Here is a 17334-nt window from a genome sequence, read left to right on the forward strand (position 1 = left end):
ATAAGGCTAAGGCCTACTTACTCATTAAATACCAGAAGTAACCCTATCTGTAACACACATTTCCCAGATTTCCTGGGTTCACATAGAGAAGGAAAACATTTTGAGATAACCTTGGGTGGTTTTGCTTTTATGTGACAAGCCTGTTGCTAAACTCAAGTACCAAGAAAGGTTTCAAGAAACACTAGTCTGGGAAACGTGATTATCACAGGAGCCTGTGGATTTACTTCTTCTTCATCAGTAAGGCCAACCTTTCATGTCTTATTAGAAATAAAGGGCACGATGTTTATTACAAGCCTGAACCGTGTAGACAGGGCAGTGACATACAAAAGCCGTAAGACAGTGGCAAGCTCAAATTAATAGCCTAGTTACAGTCTATCACAAACTGGGAAGGCCTCCTTCATGTCCTGGGTTTGGGTTAAGCTGCAATCCCTACAGTAATAAGAGGTTTTGTGGACGGATGGAAACCTGATCCTCTGAAAATCCAGAACTGTTTTGGGTGTCTCAAGAAGGCAAAGCTGTCTTGGATATATATTAAAAAAAATTTTTTTTTATGTTTATTTTTGACAGAGAGAGAGAGAGAGAGCGAGCATGAGAGGGGGAGGGGCAGAGAGAGGGGGAGACACAGAATCCGAAGCAGGCTCCAGGCTCCGAGCTGTCAGTGCAGAGCCCGACGCGGGGCTTGAACTCACAGACAGTGAGATCATGACCTGAGCCGAAGTCGGACGCTCAACCGACTGAACCACCCAGGCACCCCTTGGATATATATTTTAATTAGACACCTTCAGCTTGTCCTACAAGTTAAGTGGAGGCAGAAAGACCGGGTGTCGGCACCACCCAGAACTTCTTGCAGGGGCTGCCTGACTCCTGAAGGAATATCTCTGCAGGCAGTAATTGCACAGCTTAATTCTTCTAGACCGAACCACTTCAGATTTATGCCAGTGAAAAGCAAACGTTATTTGTAAGTCATTTAATTGTGTTACTGTCTCTCAACTTTATCAGATGCTGCTGAGGCCAAGAGGGCTGCGCGCAGTCCTGTGGGATGCTTCGGAGCGCTCCCAGGCTCGTTCTAACTACGCACAGCTCCAAGACCCCAACGCTGCTGCTTTCAGACTCATAAGAAACGACTAACTTAATGGGTTCATATGGTATTTGTCTCAACTCAGGATCCATGTTGAAGGTTGCATCTCCAGCACATTCACAACCTTGATTACAACAGAGTTCCATTAACTAGCACACACTTAAGTTCAAACCTGGTTTATTAAGTTCTTTGGTTAAATATTGTTTCTACACCCTTTCGGAGCATTTATAAGAACAAAGATAATGCTATTTTTTAGAAAGACTGAAAACACATCTTTTGCTTTTTTTCAATGTAAAGACTGAATTTACATTGTGCACTGTTATAAATTCTTATAATTAGGCCAGACTTATAAAAAGGTAGGGCTTTTGTTGTTGTTTGTTTTGAAAAATAGATTCTCCTGGGCTAGCCGACATTGCTGTCCTGGGACCCGGACCCACAAGAGTCTCTTGGTAAAGGCTGCTCGGCACATGGTCAGGGAAGGCGGTCAGCTCATCATATCCAGACTGCACGGCTCGGTGCTGCCATCAGTCCGCAGGGCCTCTGCCACATCTCTTCTGAAGACGGATAGGTTCTGGGTGAACCTGTGGAAAGAGGAAGAAAGGCCAAGGGCAGTGGCAAGGCGGAAGTTATATGAGCCTCTGGAGGATAAAGCCACTGTGGAGCTCAGAACCTTGGAGAGAGCCCCAGGTCCTGGCTGAGCTCCTGCCTCCCGCCTCCACTGCAGCCATTACTTTTGGCCACCAACACCCTCTTCTCCACCTTCCCTGGCCGGAAAACAAGGGTTACCACCATATATACCCAGACCCACTTGAGGGGTACATTTTGTGGGTGTACTATTTAAAATGAAAAAAAAAAATCAAATTACACAAAGATGGTAAGGAATATAAAGGAAAGAATCAAACCTTTTGTGCCAGGCACTGGGTTGAGTTTACGTATAGATTCACTTAAGTATCACAAGTCTTCCCAAAGGTAGGTATTTGTATCCTCATTTTGTGGATGAGAAAACCGGGCTTAGTGGTTCAAAAAGAGGGGGCACTGGGCTAGATTACCTGAGTTCAAATCCTGGCCCCCCCACTTCTTAACTGGGTGATCTTGGATGAACATTTAACCTCTTGTCTTGGTGCTCAACTTGAGTAGCTACCCCATGGGATTGTGTGAAGTGAGAATTTACTGAGTCAGTTGAGACAATGCCTGTAAGCACTCAACACAGTGCACGGTACATGGAAAGCATCTAGTCCTTGTTGGCTAGTGCTCTCTTGAACAGGAGGGCTGTCTGACATTATTTTCAACAATCAATTGATACTCAAATTCCCAAGCCTCAGGTCAAGCAATCTTCCCCCACCTGAGGCACCTGGGGTGTCCCCATTCATTAAGTCTCTTCTGCTGGCCTCAGAGGTTGCCCTCCTGCCTGACAGAGGATTGTGGCGTGGAACAAGCAGTCAAGGGTATATGTTTGCAGAGTCTGTCACACTTGGCTTTGTATTGTCAGGGCCCAGGCTGGGGACTCCACCACACGCTGGCTGCAGTGGTTGCTGGAATGACTGATGATTTGCATTTCAAATGGTGAAACATTTGAATGTTGCCACTTTTATAAAAGGGTGGTGCAGGCAGTTCGCCCCCCCCCCCAGCCCTCCCCCCCAAAAACCATTTTCTTTCTCTATTGTTCATTATTATCTGTTTCCCCCACTAGAAGCTCTATGAGGCAAAAACCTTGAACAGTTAGTTCACCACTGGTATCTTCAATGCCTAGCACATAATAGATATTCAGTAAAATTTTGTGCTCTAAAAAAATGAACAATGGAGGCATACCTGATAAGTCTCGGTTTCTTTCATTTAGATCTCATTGGCAACTGTAAAACTAGGCACTCTTAAAGGTCAGGCAGAAGAAGGAACTAATGTTTACCGTGGCTCCTATGTCCTAGGTACCATGCTTTACTACATTCTGTCATTTAAATATCACAACCAATTTTGTGGATGAGAAAACGGAGGATCAGAGCAGTTGACTGCCTTATTCGCTGCCACACAGCCTATAGAGGGCAGGGATAAAGTTTAAATTGGAGTTTATCTGACCTCAAAGCTTATGCCTGTTCAAATGCCAGGAAGCTTTCCTTGTCCCTCATGGCAGATCTGAGCTTTCCTTCTTTTGACCTTCTCAGTGAGTTATTTTCCCTACCTTGTGCTGGATTATAAAGTGCATAAGGGCACAGGCTGCATTTTGTTCATCTCTGCATCCCTAAATAGTGCCTAGCATGGTGCTTTAAAAAAAGCAAATACCTGGTAATATTTACTGGATGGAAGTAAACCGTGTTGAGGGTTACGAGGTGTAACAGAAAAGTCACATCTCTATGTGAGCTGTGTTAAAGCACAACCCCAGTTCATTTCCACAAGCCAGAGATGTTGGGCTTACTGCACAGTGCTTACCTGTCTCTGTTCTTGGTGGACAGGCTCTGTTCCACGCCTTCCATCAGGTTCCTGAAGCACTGGGCCAGGACCTCCTGCTTGGGGAGAGGCTGGCTGTTGATCAGGCTTGCCCTCAGTTCACTGAAATACTGTGGGGAGACGGAACAACCTCAGAGCCCTGACTTCAAACCTGGGCCCCGAGAGAGCTGTGGGGGAGGAGTTCTACCTGCTCCATCTGCTTAGTGCTCCTGACTCTCAGGGAAGCTCTGGTCCAGGCCCCACTTTGAACTTTAAGCCTTCAGAGAAAACCAAGGCAGTAGATACATTGCTAGGTATAAACTGTATTGTCCCTTCTCATAAAAATTTCTCGCTATAATTATTCTATGGTTACTGAACAATTTAGGTCCTCTGTGGGGGACCGAGCATGTGAAGGTCTTCCTGACTCTCCTCTCCACTCATCACAGAAAGGCTGAAAGGAAAGAGGAAGGGCCTTTCAGGCTGAGGCAAAGAACTTAACAGGGAGAACTTGGGGTGACTGGAGGAAAAGGCCCAGGTATCCCCCCTCAGGCTGCATCATCATCTGGGCTTTAGTGAATCACTTCTCAAACAACGCCAGACTTTGTCCCAAGTCCCTGTCCCCTGTGTTAGGCTGGATCTGCTCTGTTGAGGCGGGGTGCTAAAGGGGCTTGCGTAGCTCTGGGAGCGCGTTCCTGAACTAGGAAATCCACCTGTCATACCTGGTCACAAAGAACTACACAACCCCTTCTCCTCTGCTGGGGTCCGCTGGCTTTTACACAAACACAAGCTCTCGTGCTTACACACAGATTCTAATCATTGGAAACAGCTTAATTTTGGCACAAAGACAACATTTTGTCAGTCATGTGTTTATCCTTCCAAGCCCAAACAGCATGATATTTAATTTCCATCATACATTAAAACGGCCCACATCAAAAACACACGTAATTAATATGTAGTCAGACTAATACTTAAATACTATATATCAGAGGCATTACACTTAAACCACAATGTCTTCTTGAACAAGATTGGGAATGCACAAAACTACTTATTTTTCCCTTTTATAACGATGCAGTGACTCACACCAAATAGAAAATTATTAGTTTTTCATCCCAAACCGTGAAATATTGCCTCCATCAGTAAAGTATAATATTGTGATGTCATAAGCTTTTTCTAAACACTGAATTTGCCCTTATTCCCTCTCAATCATTTTAAAAGAACTGCTCTCTTTTATAGAGCTTGGATTTAAATCACAATAACACCAAGGGAAGATGAATGACAGTGCTATTGAATGTGGCTAAAATTGGATACTTCGGCACAGGTGAATGATGAGACAGCTCTTCTCTTTTTGATATATTTTCTTCTTCTATTAGTTTCCTTCCAAGGCTGGGATTTCAGTTTGAATTTTAATGTATGCGGCTGCCTCTAATCTCACTGTCTTTCTCCCCAGTACTATCTTATTGTATAGACAATTCATTCTCCTGAGCAGTAATGTACTGTTCCTACTGACTGCTGGGGAGACAGGGGTGGGTTTGAGAGGAAGCTGGAGGGCCTGGGAAGCAGCCCAGGGTGGTGAGTGCATTTAACAAGCTGGAGACTCGTGCTCCCAGGTGAAGGGTGCTGGCTCTGCGGTGAGTCCCTGAGGGCCACTACAGTGCAGGGCACTGGGGATCCCAAATATAAGGGGAGCCAAGCAAGAAGCAGGAGAGTCGTAGCTCAGAATTCCCCTGGAAACAGAAGAGGGGAGTGAGGCTGAGCTTGAAGAATACAGAACAAACCACCTGCCAATGCGTGGGGAGTGCTGGGTTCCAGGAGAACTGGTCTTGAGGCTTCCACTTACCTGAAGAAGATCTTTGGGAAAGGGCCTGCTGGGGGAACATAGCCTTGCCCGGGGGCGCTTGAGGTCCCAGCTCAAGCTCCGTTGTTCCTTCTGTTCTTGTCTCAGCTTGGCCTGGCGCACAGCTACTCCCTCCCCGCAGTGACCCCCTCCCATGGACCTTCCTGCAATCACACTCACCTTCTCGTTGAGCAGGATGAGCCCCAGGAGAGGCCTGGATACTGACCACTGGTTCCGACAGTCTTCAAAGACAATGGTGTTCATGAGGACAGACATCATCTAGAAGACAGAGTCATATGAAGACCCTGGTCCAGAGGTCCCCCCAGTCCCAGGTCTTTTTTGTGCTTACCTTCTACCCCTACATTTTGCCAACAGCCATGAGGGCTCTTCCTGGACCAAGAGCTTTGACTCTGTGAGCCTATAATGCTGCATGTAGGAACTCTTGGCCAGCTCCCTGATAAGAGTTCCCACCACCAAAAGCTTTGGTGAGAACCTTCTGGGTGGGCAGAAGTCAGAGGTTACGAGGCTAAGAGGATCAGTCTCTGCCTCCCAACCCTGGTATGCTGTCCTCCACACTAAATCGCCAGGTAAAAGCCCAGCTCACCCTCCTTTCTGCCTCTCATTTCACCACAGGTCAAGTTATGAAGGGGCAACATCTCTCAGAGGGAGGGAGAAATGGGATACATTCCATGTGACCTCAGAATGTCCCGTTTCCTACTGGCTCAGGCTCATCTGGTCTTCACTAATTTACTTACTCCCTTCACTTTTACATGTACATACTCATCCATCCTCTTAAGTTCAAAGTCTGCAAGACACCTAAAGAGAACAGGCATCTACCGCAACCTCTGCCCTGAGGAGGTAGAAGCTTCTCCTGGGGCAGAGCACAGAGCAGAGAGATAGCCAGAAATCGGGCTCGGCCAAGTGCAATGGGCTATCAGCAGAGGGACGGATGCTTCTGGGTCTCTGAGAAGTCAGGGAAGGTTCCACAGAGAAGGTACAGTTTAGGGGGCACATCATAAATGCATTCTAGGCAGAGAGGGCAGCAAAAGAGGAAGCTGGGAGTGAACTGAGTGTGGCAGGAGAAAAGAGACGGGGGCCAGAAGCAAGACCCCAGGGTCAGGCTGGCAGACCATGCTGAGGAGCCTGGACTTCATCCGGATGAAGTGGGAGCCAGTGGTGGGTTTGCGGCAAAGGAGAGACACGCTCAGATTTGCACTTAAGCAAGATCCCTCTGGGGACATGCAGAACGTGTACTTTTGCAGGTGACAGGACAGAAGGAAGCCCGGGGATGGGGCTGCCGCAATAGTCTGGGCAAGTGGCCGTGAAGCAAGCTGCGTTCACCTATGTGGAGCTGATGGCACACTTTCCTTGCCTTGGACTCTGTACCGCCCACCTCTAGTCCTTCTGTTTCTGCAGCTTCAGAGCCCCTGTCCCACAAAGAGCACAGGGGGAAATGGCAATTACGTGGCAAAGGCTACCACCCACGTGACCCTTGACTGGGCTTCGGTGACGTCTGCTTTCGTGGCTGCACTGCTGCAATCCAATTTGCCCTGTGATCTCAGGCCAGTTATGGAACCTCTCCCTCTCTCTGTGTCATTTGCATTAGCCATAAAGAGGGAAATAATAATCCAGCACAAGAAAGTTCTGAGAATCAAATGAGATGGTAGAAATAGAAAGTGTTGCAAAGAGTAGAAAGTGCCATAAACATTTAAGGTATGTGATAACAACAGTAATGAGCATCTCTGTAGCTCTAAACATTTGCTACCCCATATATCATCATCATCCTAACAGTTAGGCTGGTTGCAAATGAAATCTGCCAATTCCATATTTATTGTATGTCCAGTCTCTCTGGGGAGAGGCAGGTCTTAAAGCTTGACGTGGTGAACATCGTTTGCAGATTACATGTTTTCATGTACAATCTAACAAGCGACCCAAAGTCATACAGCCACAAATTAAATTGACAAGCAAAACTAACAGATCTATGGAGACAGTCTAAAATATTATGGGCTTCAGAATCTGAAGGCAGAATGGATATTTTAATGGAAAAGATTAAAGTTAGAAGCACCAAACTCCTCTAGTAACTGACAAAGCATCCTGAAGCGATGTGCCAATTACTTTATACGGTTCTCCTGTGGATTCATTTGTCTGAATGCATGTATTTATGTCTGTAATAAGTAAGGAGATGTTTGAATAAAATACTTTTCTAAAAATAAAGTTGGCTAAAGTGTCTGATTTTTGAAAAAATTGTTTTACTCTTCCAGAAAAATGGGAATTAGTGAGCAAATCTGCTCAAGTGGTATTGACATGGCAGCTCATTTCCAGAATTCTTTTTTTTTTTCTTCTTTCCAATAATCCTAGAGGGTACAGGGGACACAGCTCAAGCAATGTGGCAAATTCCTTTGGATAAGCTCTCCCTCTCCCCATATGGGAGAATACTGGGTAAAATGCTTAAGTACAGAATCCTGATCCAGGTACTGCAAAATCTCTCGTGGAAGGCTCTCTGGTTAATGACACGAACAGACGAAGACTGAAAGGAGAGAGCCCTTGGCAACTCTGCCCCAGCCCACCTCAGCCTGCGCAGAGTCACAAAGCACCACAGGATTTAGTGGTGCTGTGAGCGGGGCCTCTACTCCCCCAACTTCTGCTCACTTCCCATACTGTTACAGGATGGCTGGAATGGCCATTTTGGATATGTCCAACCAAGGCTGCATTTTTCAGGGCCTGTGTCCAACACATACATTATCCACTGTATTATCCCAAGCAGCTAATACACCCAACCAGGGGAGCAGCCATTTGGGAAGGGGAGCTGTGTGGCTTGGTCCACTTAGAAAAACCATGCTCCCCATTGCCTCAGCACTTACTCCTTCCCCTTCTGTCTTCCCACAGGCATTGACGTGAGCTTGTAGGAAATTTCTCTCAATGAAACAAAACCAACATCGTATGGTAGGGACAGGCTTTGGAGCCAGTCAGAAATGAGGCCAAATCTGGCCCTGCTCCTTACCTAACCTAGGATGTTGGGCAAGTCATTTCACTTCTCTGAGCCTTTATTTCCTTACCTATAAAATGAGGGATTACAGTAACTACTCTGAAGGGCTGCTTTGAGGACTGATTTCCTTCGTCTATATCAAACATTTTGTTCTGTGTTTGCCACATAGTAGCCACTCAATAATTACCAGTATTCCTTTACTGCAACTATGGTTTCCCTCTTTGGTGTGATCCAGTGGAATTTCATGGTTCAAGGAAGAACCCCATTTCATGTCTTGATTATGTCCAGATCCATGAGATTACAGTCTCCTCGCAATTATCTAAATTTACTAAGAGTTGCAATAAAAAAATAACCTACCATAGGAAATAGTCCAAAAAGCAGCCCTATTTGGTCTGGCACATGTATTAGCATGGAGTTTGAATGACAGTGTTTCTGCTGTTCTGAAAACTTGTAATCTTCCAAAAAATACAAAGCTACTACAAATATCTGACCTGGAAAGAAAAAACAAACTAATGTTGGGGTGCCTGAGTGGCTCAGTCAGTTAAGCGTCCGACTTCAGTTCAGGTCATGATCTCACAGTTCGTGGGTTTGAGCCCCATGTTGGGCTCTGTGCTAACAACTCAGAGCCTGGAGCCTGCTTTGGATTCTGTCTCCCTCTCTCTCTCTGCCCCTCTCCCGCTTCTCTCTGTCTCTGTCTCAAAAAAACAAAATAAAACAACAACAAAAACAAACAAAAAAAACCAAAACATTAAAACAAATTGAAAACAAACGAAAAAACCCAAAGTAATGTTGTGTCATCTGGATCTCTGTTCACTCCTCAGCAACTCTCCTATGTTCCCACCCTAAGATGCTTTGGGCACAAGCCCCAAGCCAAGTGGACTTTGCAACCCGAAAATGCTGGGTCGCACTCTCCCTACCACAAGGTGGTAAGTACATGCTCTCACTTCAGATGCTTCCTGTTCTGTCTCCTGCTGATGCAGAATAAGCAAAGATGTGGTTTGTGTTGAATGCTTTGCTGCTAGATGGTGAGTATGTACTCTAAAGAAATTGGAGCCCAGTGGATCTAGAAGCTGGTAGAGCGGGATGGCTGGGGTCACATGGCCGGAGTGAGTGCGGGGTTATGACTGGTAGTGAGACTTGTCTGTAAACTCCTGGGTGCAGGGACCATGGGGCGGTGGCGGGGGCTGTTCTCTGTGTCCCCAGTGACCAGCATGGCATCTAGCACACACCAGAGGCTTAGGAAATAGCTACTGAATGAAAGAATGAATATGCGAATAAATGAATGAGAAAGGATGAAATCAACTATCAAGAGCGTATAAGGAGCTAAAGAACCGAAAGAGGATTGTATAAAACACAGAGTTCTGGCCTCAATCTCTGGCTAAAATCTGAAATGGATAAATATCTAAACCAATACACTGTTCGTTTCCAAGGATCTGGCCTTTGTGCTCAGAGCCTGAGAACTCTTCTAAGTCCCTGGTGTCCCTCCAGCCAGCAGCTCCCAGGGAAAGCCCTCAGTGGGGGGGCTTCCGGGTTACAAAGGCTGAAGGCTGACGCACCGTCTTCTTTACCAACAAGCACTTGCACCCAAGAAGCTGTGCCGGATGAGTCTTCTCACTGCCCAAAGGTACTAACAGTTACCGTTTACAGAGAGCTCAGCACTCTGTTCAGCACGTGTATACGCTGTCTCTACCCCTCAGGTAACCTTGAAGTAGGCATTATCCTCACTTCATAGACTAAGGATCTGAGGTCCTGAGTGAGTAAGTAACTTGCTCAAGGCATCAGGCTACCAGCTATCAGGAGGTGAGGCAGAACTGAGATACGTGCACAGGTCTGCCCAAGTCCAGAGGCCGTGCCTTCATCACCACCACGCCAGCCTGCCACCTGCCACTCTGGGGCTGCGTGTGAGGACCAAGACCGCCAGCAGTGGTGGCGGGGGCACTGTGTCTGGCCCCTGCTGCAGACTGCCAGGGAACGGATGGTGTGGGAGGAGAGGCTCGCTTCTGGGCATGGCTCAGTCCGGCACCATCAGCGAGCCTCCCGGACAGGCTGCCCGCACGCATCTCCTCTGTTCAGCCACCCTGCCACCTGCTGAAGAGTCAGGCAGCTGCTGGAATCCCCACAATGAGGATCCAGGGCAGCAATTCCTGGAGAGTCTGCAGATCTTCCTGCCTCCTACCTACAGCTTTTATAAATGTGGTTAACATATTTGCAGACTCTCAAGATGAACAACACTAGACATAATTAATAGATTGTCTCTGGAAAATGCTCCATTGAACGTTTTTCTAAAAATAACCATTTCCCTCCCACCAAAAGTACCACGTACATGGAAATTTACATTAACATCATTGAAAACATTAGTAAATTAAGCTAATTTCTTTCGAGTTACAATGTTCCCTACAAGGTGAACACTTTTCACTGTTCATGTTCTTAGAGCCTACTGAATAATACAACTAAACACTATTCCACAGAGTTCTAAGAAATAGATGAAAACATTCTAACCCTGCCTCTTGCTCCCCACCTGTATCAGAGAGACAAAAACTGAACCCGAGTAACGCTATGAGCCCTGATACTGCGGGAATCAAATCCTCAATATAGTTAGGGAGGTCCAGCTCTTCCCTCTCTATCCCCGCCTCTTTTCTCAGGGTCACACACATTTTCCTTATGCTGCGACTTTGCTGCCTCTTGATCAGGGAAATGGAAATGGGGATGGCACAAGAGTAATCTGTCCTGTCTGAAAGGTGGTGCAAAGAGGGCCTGAGAAGGAGGCTTTGGTTTGACAAAGGAAGGACAGCCAGAGGACAGGTGAGAGGCCAAAGATGAAGCCTCCCTGTGCCCTGATCTAAATGGGGCGGGGGAGGAAGACAAAGCAAGGATGGTCAGAGCTGTGCCTAAGAGGTGACTTAATCTGTTAGGTTAGGGGCCTTAATGGGAAGAGGAGTAGAATACAAAATTACCCGTACCCCTGGCCAAGCTAGATTGTTCTTGATTTTGATGCAATGAGTTGGTGATGTCTGAGGAACAACCCATAATAACAAACCGAAGAGCTGCTTCTGAGTCTCAGGAAGCTCTCGGTACACGAAATTGGCCTTTCAGAAGGCCGGTGAGACAGGAGGGGGAAGGTTGGCCCTAGCTAAAAACACTGACACAAAAACACAAAGCAAAACCAGGACTGCCTGGATAGTGCAACAGGATCCAAAAGAGCAGAAAAACCTCCCACCCATCTTCACAGCAATTTTTCCGGAGTCCTGTGCCCAGAATGGAGAGCCAGAGTCTGGGAGGATCTGAACACTGCCGAAGAAGGAAAAGCTTCCAGGTTTTCAGTGCTTGTGGAAGTAAGGGAGTTGCTGTCATTACCAAGTGCTGTTCCTGAGGCCACGTGCACAGCAGATATTGAAATGTGATCCTCCTCAAATTAGATACTAGTCATCTTTAGGGAAAAGGAATCAATTGTTCTATCCGTCTGCTGTCTACCAATGTGATAGCAGTGGAATGCTATAAAAAATGAAAGCAATGGACAAATAAGTATATCTTCTCCTGCCTGGATTAACTATGCTGCACCATCTAGGTTATGTTAAATATCTGTACATATTAAACACTTTCCTAAGTTCTTATTGTGTCTTTATAGCCTCATAATAGTAGCAAGTATTCAACACATTAAATGAAAAAAAAAAATCAAGCAAAATGCAAGATGCAGTGAGCCTCTTTTTTAAAGAAACAAGATTGTAATCAATTATGGGTGACCCAGTCTCCTCTGGAAACTCATTTGGGAGTCCTGCCGATTTGGCCTTTTCACAATGCTAGCTTTGCTCAAAGTTAAAAAAAAAAAAAAAAAAGCAAAAAAATCTTTTTACCAATAAAGGAACCACAGGACTGATTAATTCAGCTGGTTTTGGTCACAGATTAGCAGCGCATATTTCCACATCTAAACTAACAGCACTCTCTGCCTCTACCCCCTCCTTAACAGAAAGTTACAAGACGCTTTTTTCTCCAAGTGATAAATGGCCTAGAATATTAGAAAAACTCTTCCATCCATTGTAAAATCTAAGGAAATACACAACCTGGTTTTGCTGTGGTTTCAATTTTCTCCATTACCAACATTACCCCTAGTTCTCCAAACATTCATTTTAATCATAGTTTATTCGGGAAAGAATTACCTGCCAGTCTCCTGGCTTATAAGAAAGAAGATAAAGTTGGAACGAAACTTCAGGATTAATTAATTGAGAGTGCTGCATGTAATGTGTCTACTCCGAACGTTACAGTGCACATCACAATGAAAACAGTTTTATTTTCCATGGTTGAAATAAATTATAATAAATAATTCATTTCAATGGCAGAGACGTACTGGAGAGCAAGAGCAACAAAATTGACTACACTACACTGTGAGTCTCATTCTTGAATCTTCATTATCCATTTGAAAACTTTTTACGAGTAGTAAATCATATTTCAAGTGGCTGCAGATCTCATAAAGCTGCTTGCTGCATTAAAATAAAACCAGAAAACCTGGGGCACTGGAAGGCTGTAGGGTTTGCCACTCAGCATTATTTGGGAAACTCTCACTCTTCTCTTGCCAGCATCAGACAGAACACTTCTCCATCTGATGTAAAAATTAAGCATCAGTTGTCAAAAACATCGTCTGTGTTTCTCTGGGTGGGAATGTTGGGAAAATCTGTACATAGAGGAATAGCCTTCAACTCCGAAGCCATTTTCTTATGATTTTTATTCCTGAGTGACTGCCACACAGCCAGATTCTTGAACCTCTAATGGCCTATACTGGCTTCTGGTGGCCCCTAAATTAGCAAACATGTACAAGCTCAAAAGAGACTCCCAAAGGCACACGTGCTGTTCTGCCCCAAAAGACCAGTCAATCTTCATAGGATGGGTGATATTTAACTTGGATTTTAAAAGATGCGTATCTTAAAATGAATTTTGAATTTTTAAAAGATGCAGTGCCTGGGTGGCTCAGTCGGTTAAGTGTCCGACTTCGGCTCAGGTCACGATCTCACGATTTGTGAGTTCAAGCCCCGTGTTGGGCTCGGTGCTGACAGCTCAGAGCCTGGAGCCTGCTTCGGATTCTGTGTCTCCCTCTCTCTCTCTGCCCCTCCCCTGCTCACTCTCTGTCTGTCTCTCTCAAAAATGAATAAACATTAAAAAATAAATTAAAAAAAACCCCACATCATTAAAAAAAAAAAGATGCATATAAGCATCACCAGAGAAGAAGAATGTATTAGAAAGAGGACATAGAAGGAGAAAAGACAAAGCACACAGGGCTTGGGATGTTTTGAGGGGACAGTCAGCCCCTGCAAGGGAAGCTTCTGAGAGACCTTTTTTGAATGGAAAGGATCAGAGCCAAGGGCAGGGAGCTGAAGGCTGGGCCGAATCCAGGCTCTAAAAGGCCTTTGCTGTCACGCTAAATGCAGAAGTGAGTTTGGGCCAGTACCTAAAGGGTAGCCTTCAAAGGATTTCCGAAGAACGCTGAGCTCTGGGATCTAGAACAATGACCAATGGGAGACTGAGGCGTGGCAACGATGGGTGGGGAGAAATGGTAAGGGCCCCAGCAAGGCTGGTAGCAGAGAGAGAGAGAAGTGGTCAGAACCCTGGACTGCATATCCCATTTTCTTCCCAGGCAATGACAGCTTTCCAAGAAACAAAACCTGTCACTGAAGCTGTAGATAAAGTGAGAGCTTTAAGAGCGTGGCCTCAGGGGCGCCTGGGTGGCGCAGTCGGTTAAGCGTCCGACTTCAGCCAGGTCACGATCTCGCGGTCCGTGAGTTCGAGCCCTGCGTCGGGCTCTGGGCTGATGGCTCGGAGCCTGGAGCCTGTTTCTGATTCTGTGTCTCCCTCTCTCTCTGCCCCTCCCCCGTTCATGCTCTGTCTCTCTCTGTCCCAAAAAAAATAAATAAACGTTGAAAAAAAAAATTAAAAAAAAAAATAAAAGAGCGTGGCCTCAAATGCAAGACCCACCGGTGGGGAGAAGGGCCTGGGGGCTAGACTGTCCCTGTAGTGCTAAATGCAGTGGAGGGGCCGCCACTGTCCCACAGCCCAACGGCCCGGCAATGAACTCGGGAAGTAAGGAGCAGTGGAATGAACCCCAACCAGAGTACATAAACACGCACGACAGAGAAAAGTACAAACACACGTTTATATTAAGTATTTGGTGATAAAGTAGACTCTAACTGAGGCCATTCAAAATCAGGGAAGGGAGTGGGAAATAGCATGAACGGTCATCACAACATTTCCCAATGAATCTTGTATTTCAAAACAGAGCAACATAAGGCCTAATGGCACGAGGGCATCTCATGCAGTCATCAAAGCAGAGTGCAATGAATATTGTATTTCATAATAAATATATTATCCTTACAGTAGGAGTTTCCATGTTTCACTGCCTCTCATCTGTCACTACATTCTCCCTGATTTCCTGAAGGGATTTAGTTAGATGGACCTAAAAATCTTCATAACCAACAGTGGAGGATTATTTTACTTATTATGTTCAAATGACTTTGTGTGGAGAGAAAAAAAAAAGTATTTTTGTGGCACATTCACAGGGCCCTCAGAAGCATTTTCCATTAAAGATTAGTCTAGAGTTTATGTTGAAACCACAGAGGACAGCATGCTGCCTTTCAGATTTGAGGGTTTTTATTTATAGTCATCTAAATGGCATAGAGTGCTGGCCGGGAGGCCAAGGGGATGATTCAAAGATGTTACTGAGATTTGGAAGCTCTTTTATCCTAATAATTACATAGGAAGCCCAAAGAATGATACGAATAGCACCTCGTTCCTTAATTTATTCAGACATTTACCAACCACCTACTTTGTGCCAGGCTCTGTGTCACACCCTGCGGACATACAGATGAACAAGGCACAGTCCCAGCCCTCGAAGAGCTCACAATCAAGTAGGGAACGAGACACACAGCATGACAACACAGCATAGCAAGTGCCACAGAAGCTTGCACGGGAGGCTCTAAGAGACCAGAGGAGGCTGACTTACTCTGCCTCGGGGTGGGGGACAGGCAAGGAAGGCTGCACAGGTGACATGCGGAGGGAGCTGTCGTAGAGAATAAGCAAAGTCTGACAGGCAGTCAGATTGGCAGAAGGGCGAGCAGGTACAAAAGTCTGGAGAAGTATTTCGGGGGATGGCGAGCAGTTCTGTGGGACTGGAGAGGGTGTGAGGGGGCTGGTGGTGGCAGAGGAGGATGATCAGGTAGCCGGGGCCAGATCTTGTGAAGGGCCTAGTAATGTGTGCTAGAGCACATAGGTCTTATCTTGCAGGAAATGGGGTGCCACTGAAGTTGAATGAATCTGGCAGTGACACAGGAGAAGGGCAAAGCTGGTGTAGCTGTTCTCTGGACAGTCTGAACCCGTAGGAGGCCTGGGCCATCCGACTTCCCCCAATAAAATGCATCTCTGTTCCTGTCCTGGGATTGGGAGAGCACAGACACGGAAGGTTACCTGCTTGGGTTCTGCACCTCAGTCAGGACAGAGCCTGGCTCCTTCTTTGCTGGCTCTGTTGCCAGTACCCTGAGAAATGGCGTTGCCATTACTTCCCTTGGCCCACAGCACATAACTTAATAGTGTCCCTTGTCAGGAACGGTTCTCTTTGTCAGGAAGCTTTTTATTGATGTTCAACCTTCATTTTCCCTTTCTTAATAATATCCCATTATGCCAATACTCCATTGTGCCATGCTAAGTAATTCCCTTTCCTCCTTGGCATTTACATCTTCCAAGTATTTATAGACTTATCAAATGCCCCATTTAGTTGTCACTTAGGCAGGCTATACATATTTAGCTTCTTTAATCTGGCCCCATAAGCCAGCCCTTCCATTCTCCTAAATCACTTGAGTTCTTTCCTCCAGGTTTCTGTCAATTTGTTTCCAGCCCTTCTGTAACACAGGGGGCTCGGGAAAGAGACGGGGTTGGGGAGGGAGGGTTTGCTCCTTCTGAGGGATAAGAACCCAACATTTGCTGAGGGCAGACCTTCTTCCTTAAAGTGCAAACTCCAAAACAGGCCAGGCCTCTGGAGGGCCATGAGCCCCGCTTGATGTCTACTAGCTTTCTCTCGTCTGCACACGTTTCAAGTCACTAATATTCTATTAGCAGCTCTCATTACGTGCTGGGCGCACACAGGCGACACGTGTGTTAAGTGCCTACTATGTGTCAGGTGCCCTGCTAGGGGCTTCTCCTTCCTTCTTCTCTCCCTCTTCATTTCTCATGCTTATTCGATGAATGCTCAAAGAATTACTGAGCTCCTACTATGTGCCAGGCACAGCACGGTGGCACAGAATTGAAATGTGGTCCTTGTGGCCTTAAGAAACTCATGGAGCCTAAGTATTTATCAATCTCTTATTGCCCACCCATCAAGTTGTTTCCTTCCAATCTTCAAGGGTCTCTGAGAAAGGGTCATCATGCACTTAACTCTAATTGACGCTTTCAGTTTCCCGAGTGAACTTCTTTGTCCTATCTAAAACTAGATGCCACATTAAGGATGGGCATTAACACAGCTCTTGCGTAGGATTTTCTTTCTGGTGGTTCTCTCTGGGGCCTAAGAGAGTTCCCTCCAGGCCTTGCACTTCCCATCACTCCTTCTTAGCAGTTTACTTTACATGCTGTATTCACATGACCTCAACTAAGTATGCACTGAATGTTCCTCTTTTCCACAGTAGTGATGTTCCAAGTTATGGGGTAGGCTGAGGAGTGACAGAATGGGAAAGAGCTAAGGCAAGGAGTCTTGGCTACAGTCTTGGCGAGTCTGGGCATGAGACCACAGGAGGGACTAGTTCAACTACCTGATCCTGGGGGCCAGCTCCAGCAAGGTGCAGAATTGCCCTGGCTGAGTTGCTGGTATCTCTGAAGAGGTAAGGTAACTTTGCCAAGTAGCATCACTGGTATTCAAAGCCAGGTACGCTGACTGCACAGTCTGTCTGCTCTGATTGCTGTAAAGCAGAAAATCCTCAACGAATACAGAATGTGCAATTAGACAGCTCTGAAGGAGGACAGAATTTCATCAAGTCTGAAAGCACTCAG

At 46.0% G+C, this 17334-nt stretch overlaps 1 protein-coding gene across 1 annotated transcript in view; it reads right to left on the minus strand.

Annotated features, from left to right (window-relative positions):
• Positions 1-1011: 1011 nt before the first annotated feature.
• The window catches only part of RANBP17 (RAN binding protein 17), a 339468-nt gene continuing 323145 nt past the window's right edge, over positions 1012-17334 (minus strand). The window contains 3 exon segments of the mRNA XM_030327670.1: positions 1012-1659; positions 3500-3627; positions 5511-5609. Coding sequence (XP_030183530.1) covers positions 1563-1659; positions 3500-3627; positions 5511-5609 — 324 coding nt within the window. The 3' untranslated portion in view covers positions 1012-1562.

This window comes from Lynx canadensis, chromosome A1 (assembly GCF_007474595.2).
Source record: "Lynx canadensis isolate LIC74 chromosome A1, mLynCan4.pri.v2, whole genome shotgun sequence".
Lineage (NCBI taxonomy): Eukaryota > Metazoa > Chordata > Mammalia > Carnivora > Felidae > Lynx > Lynx canadensis.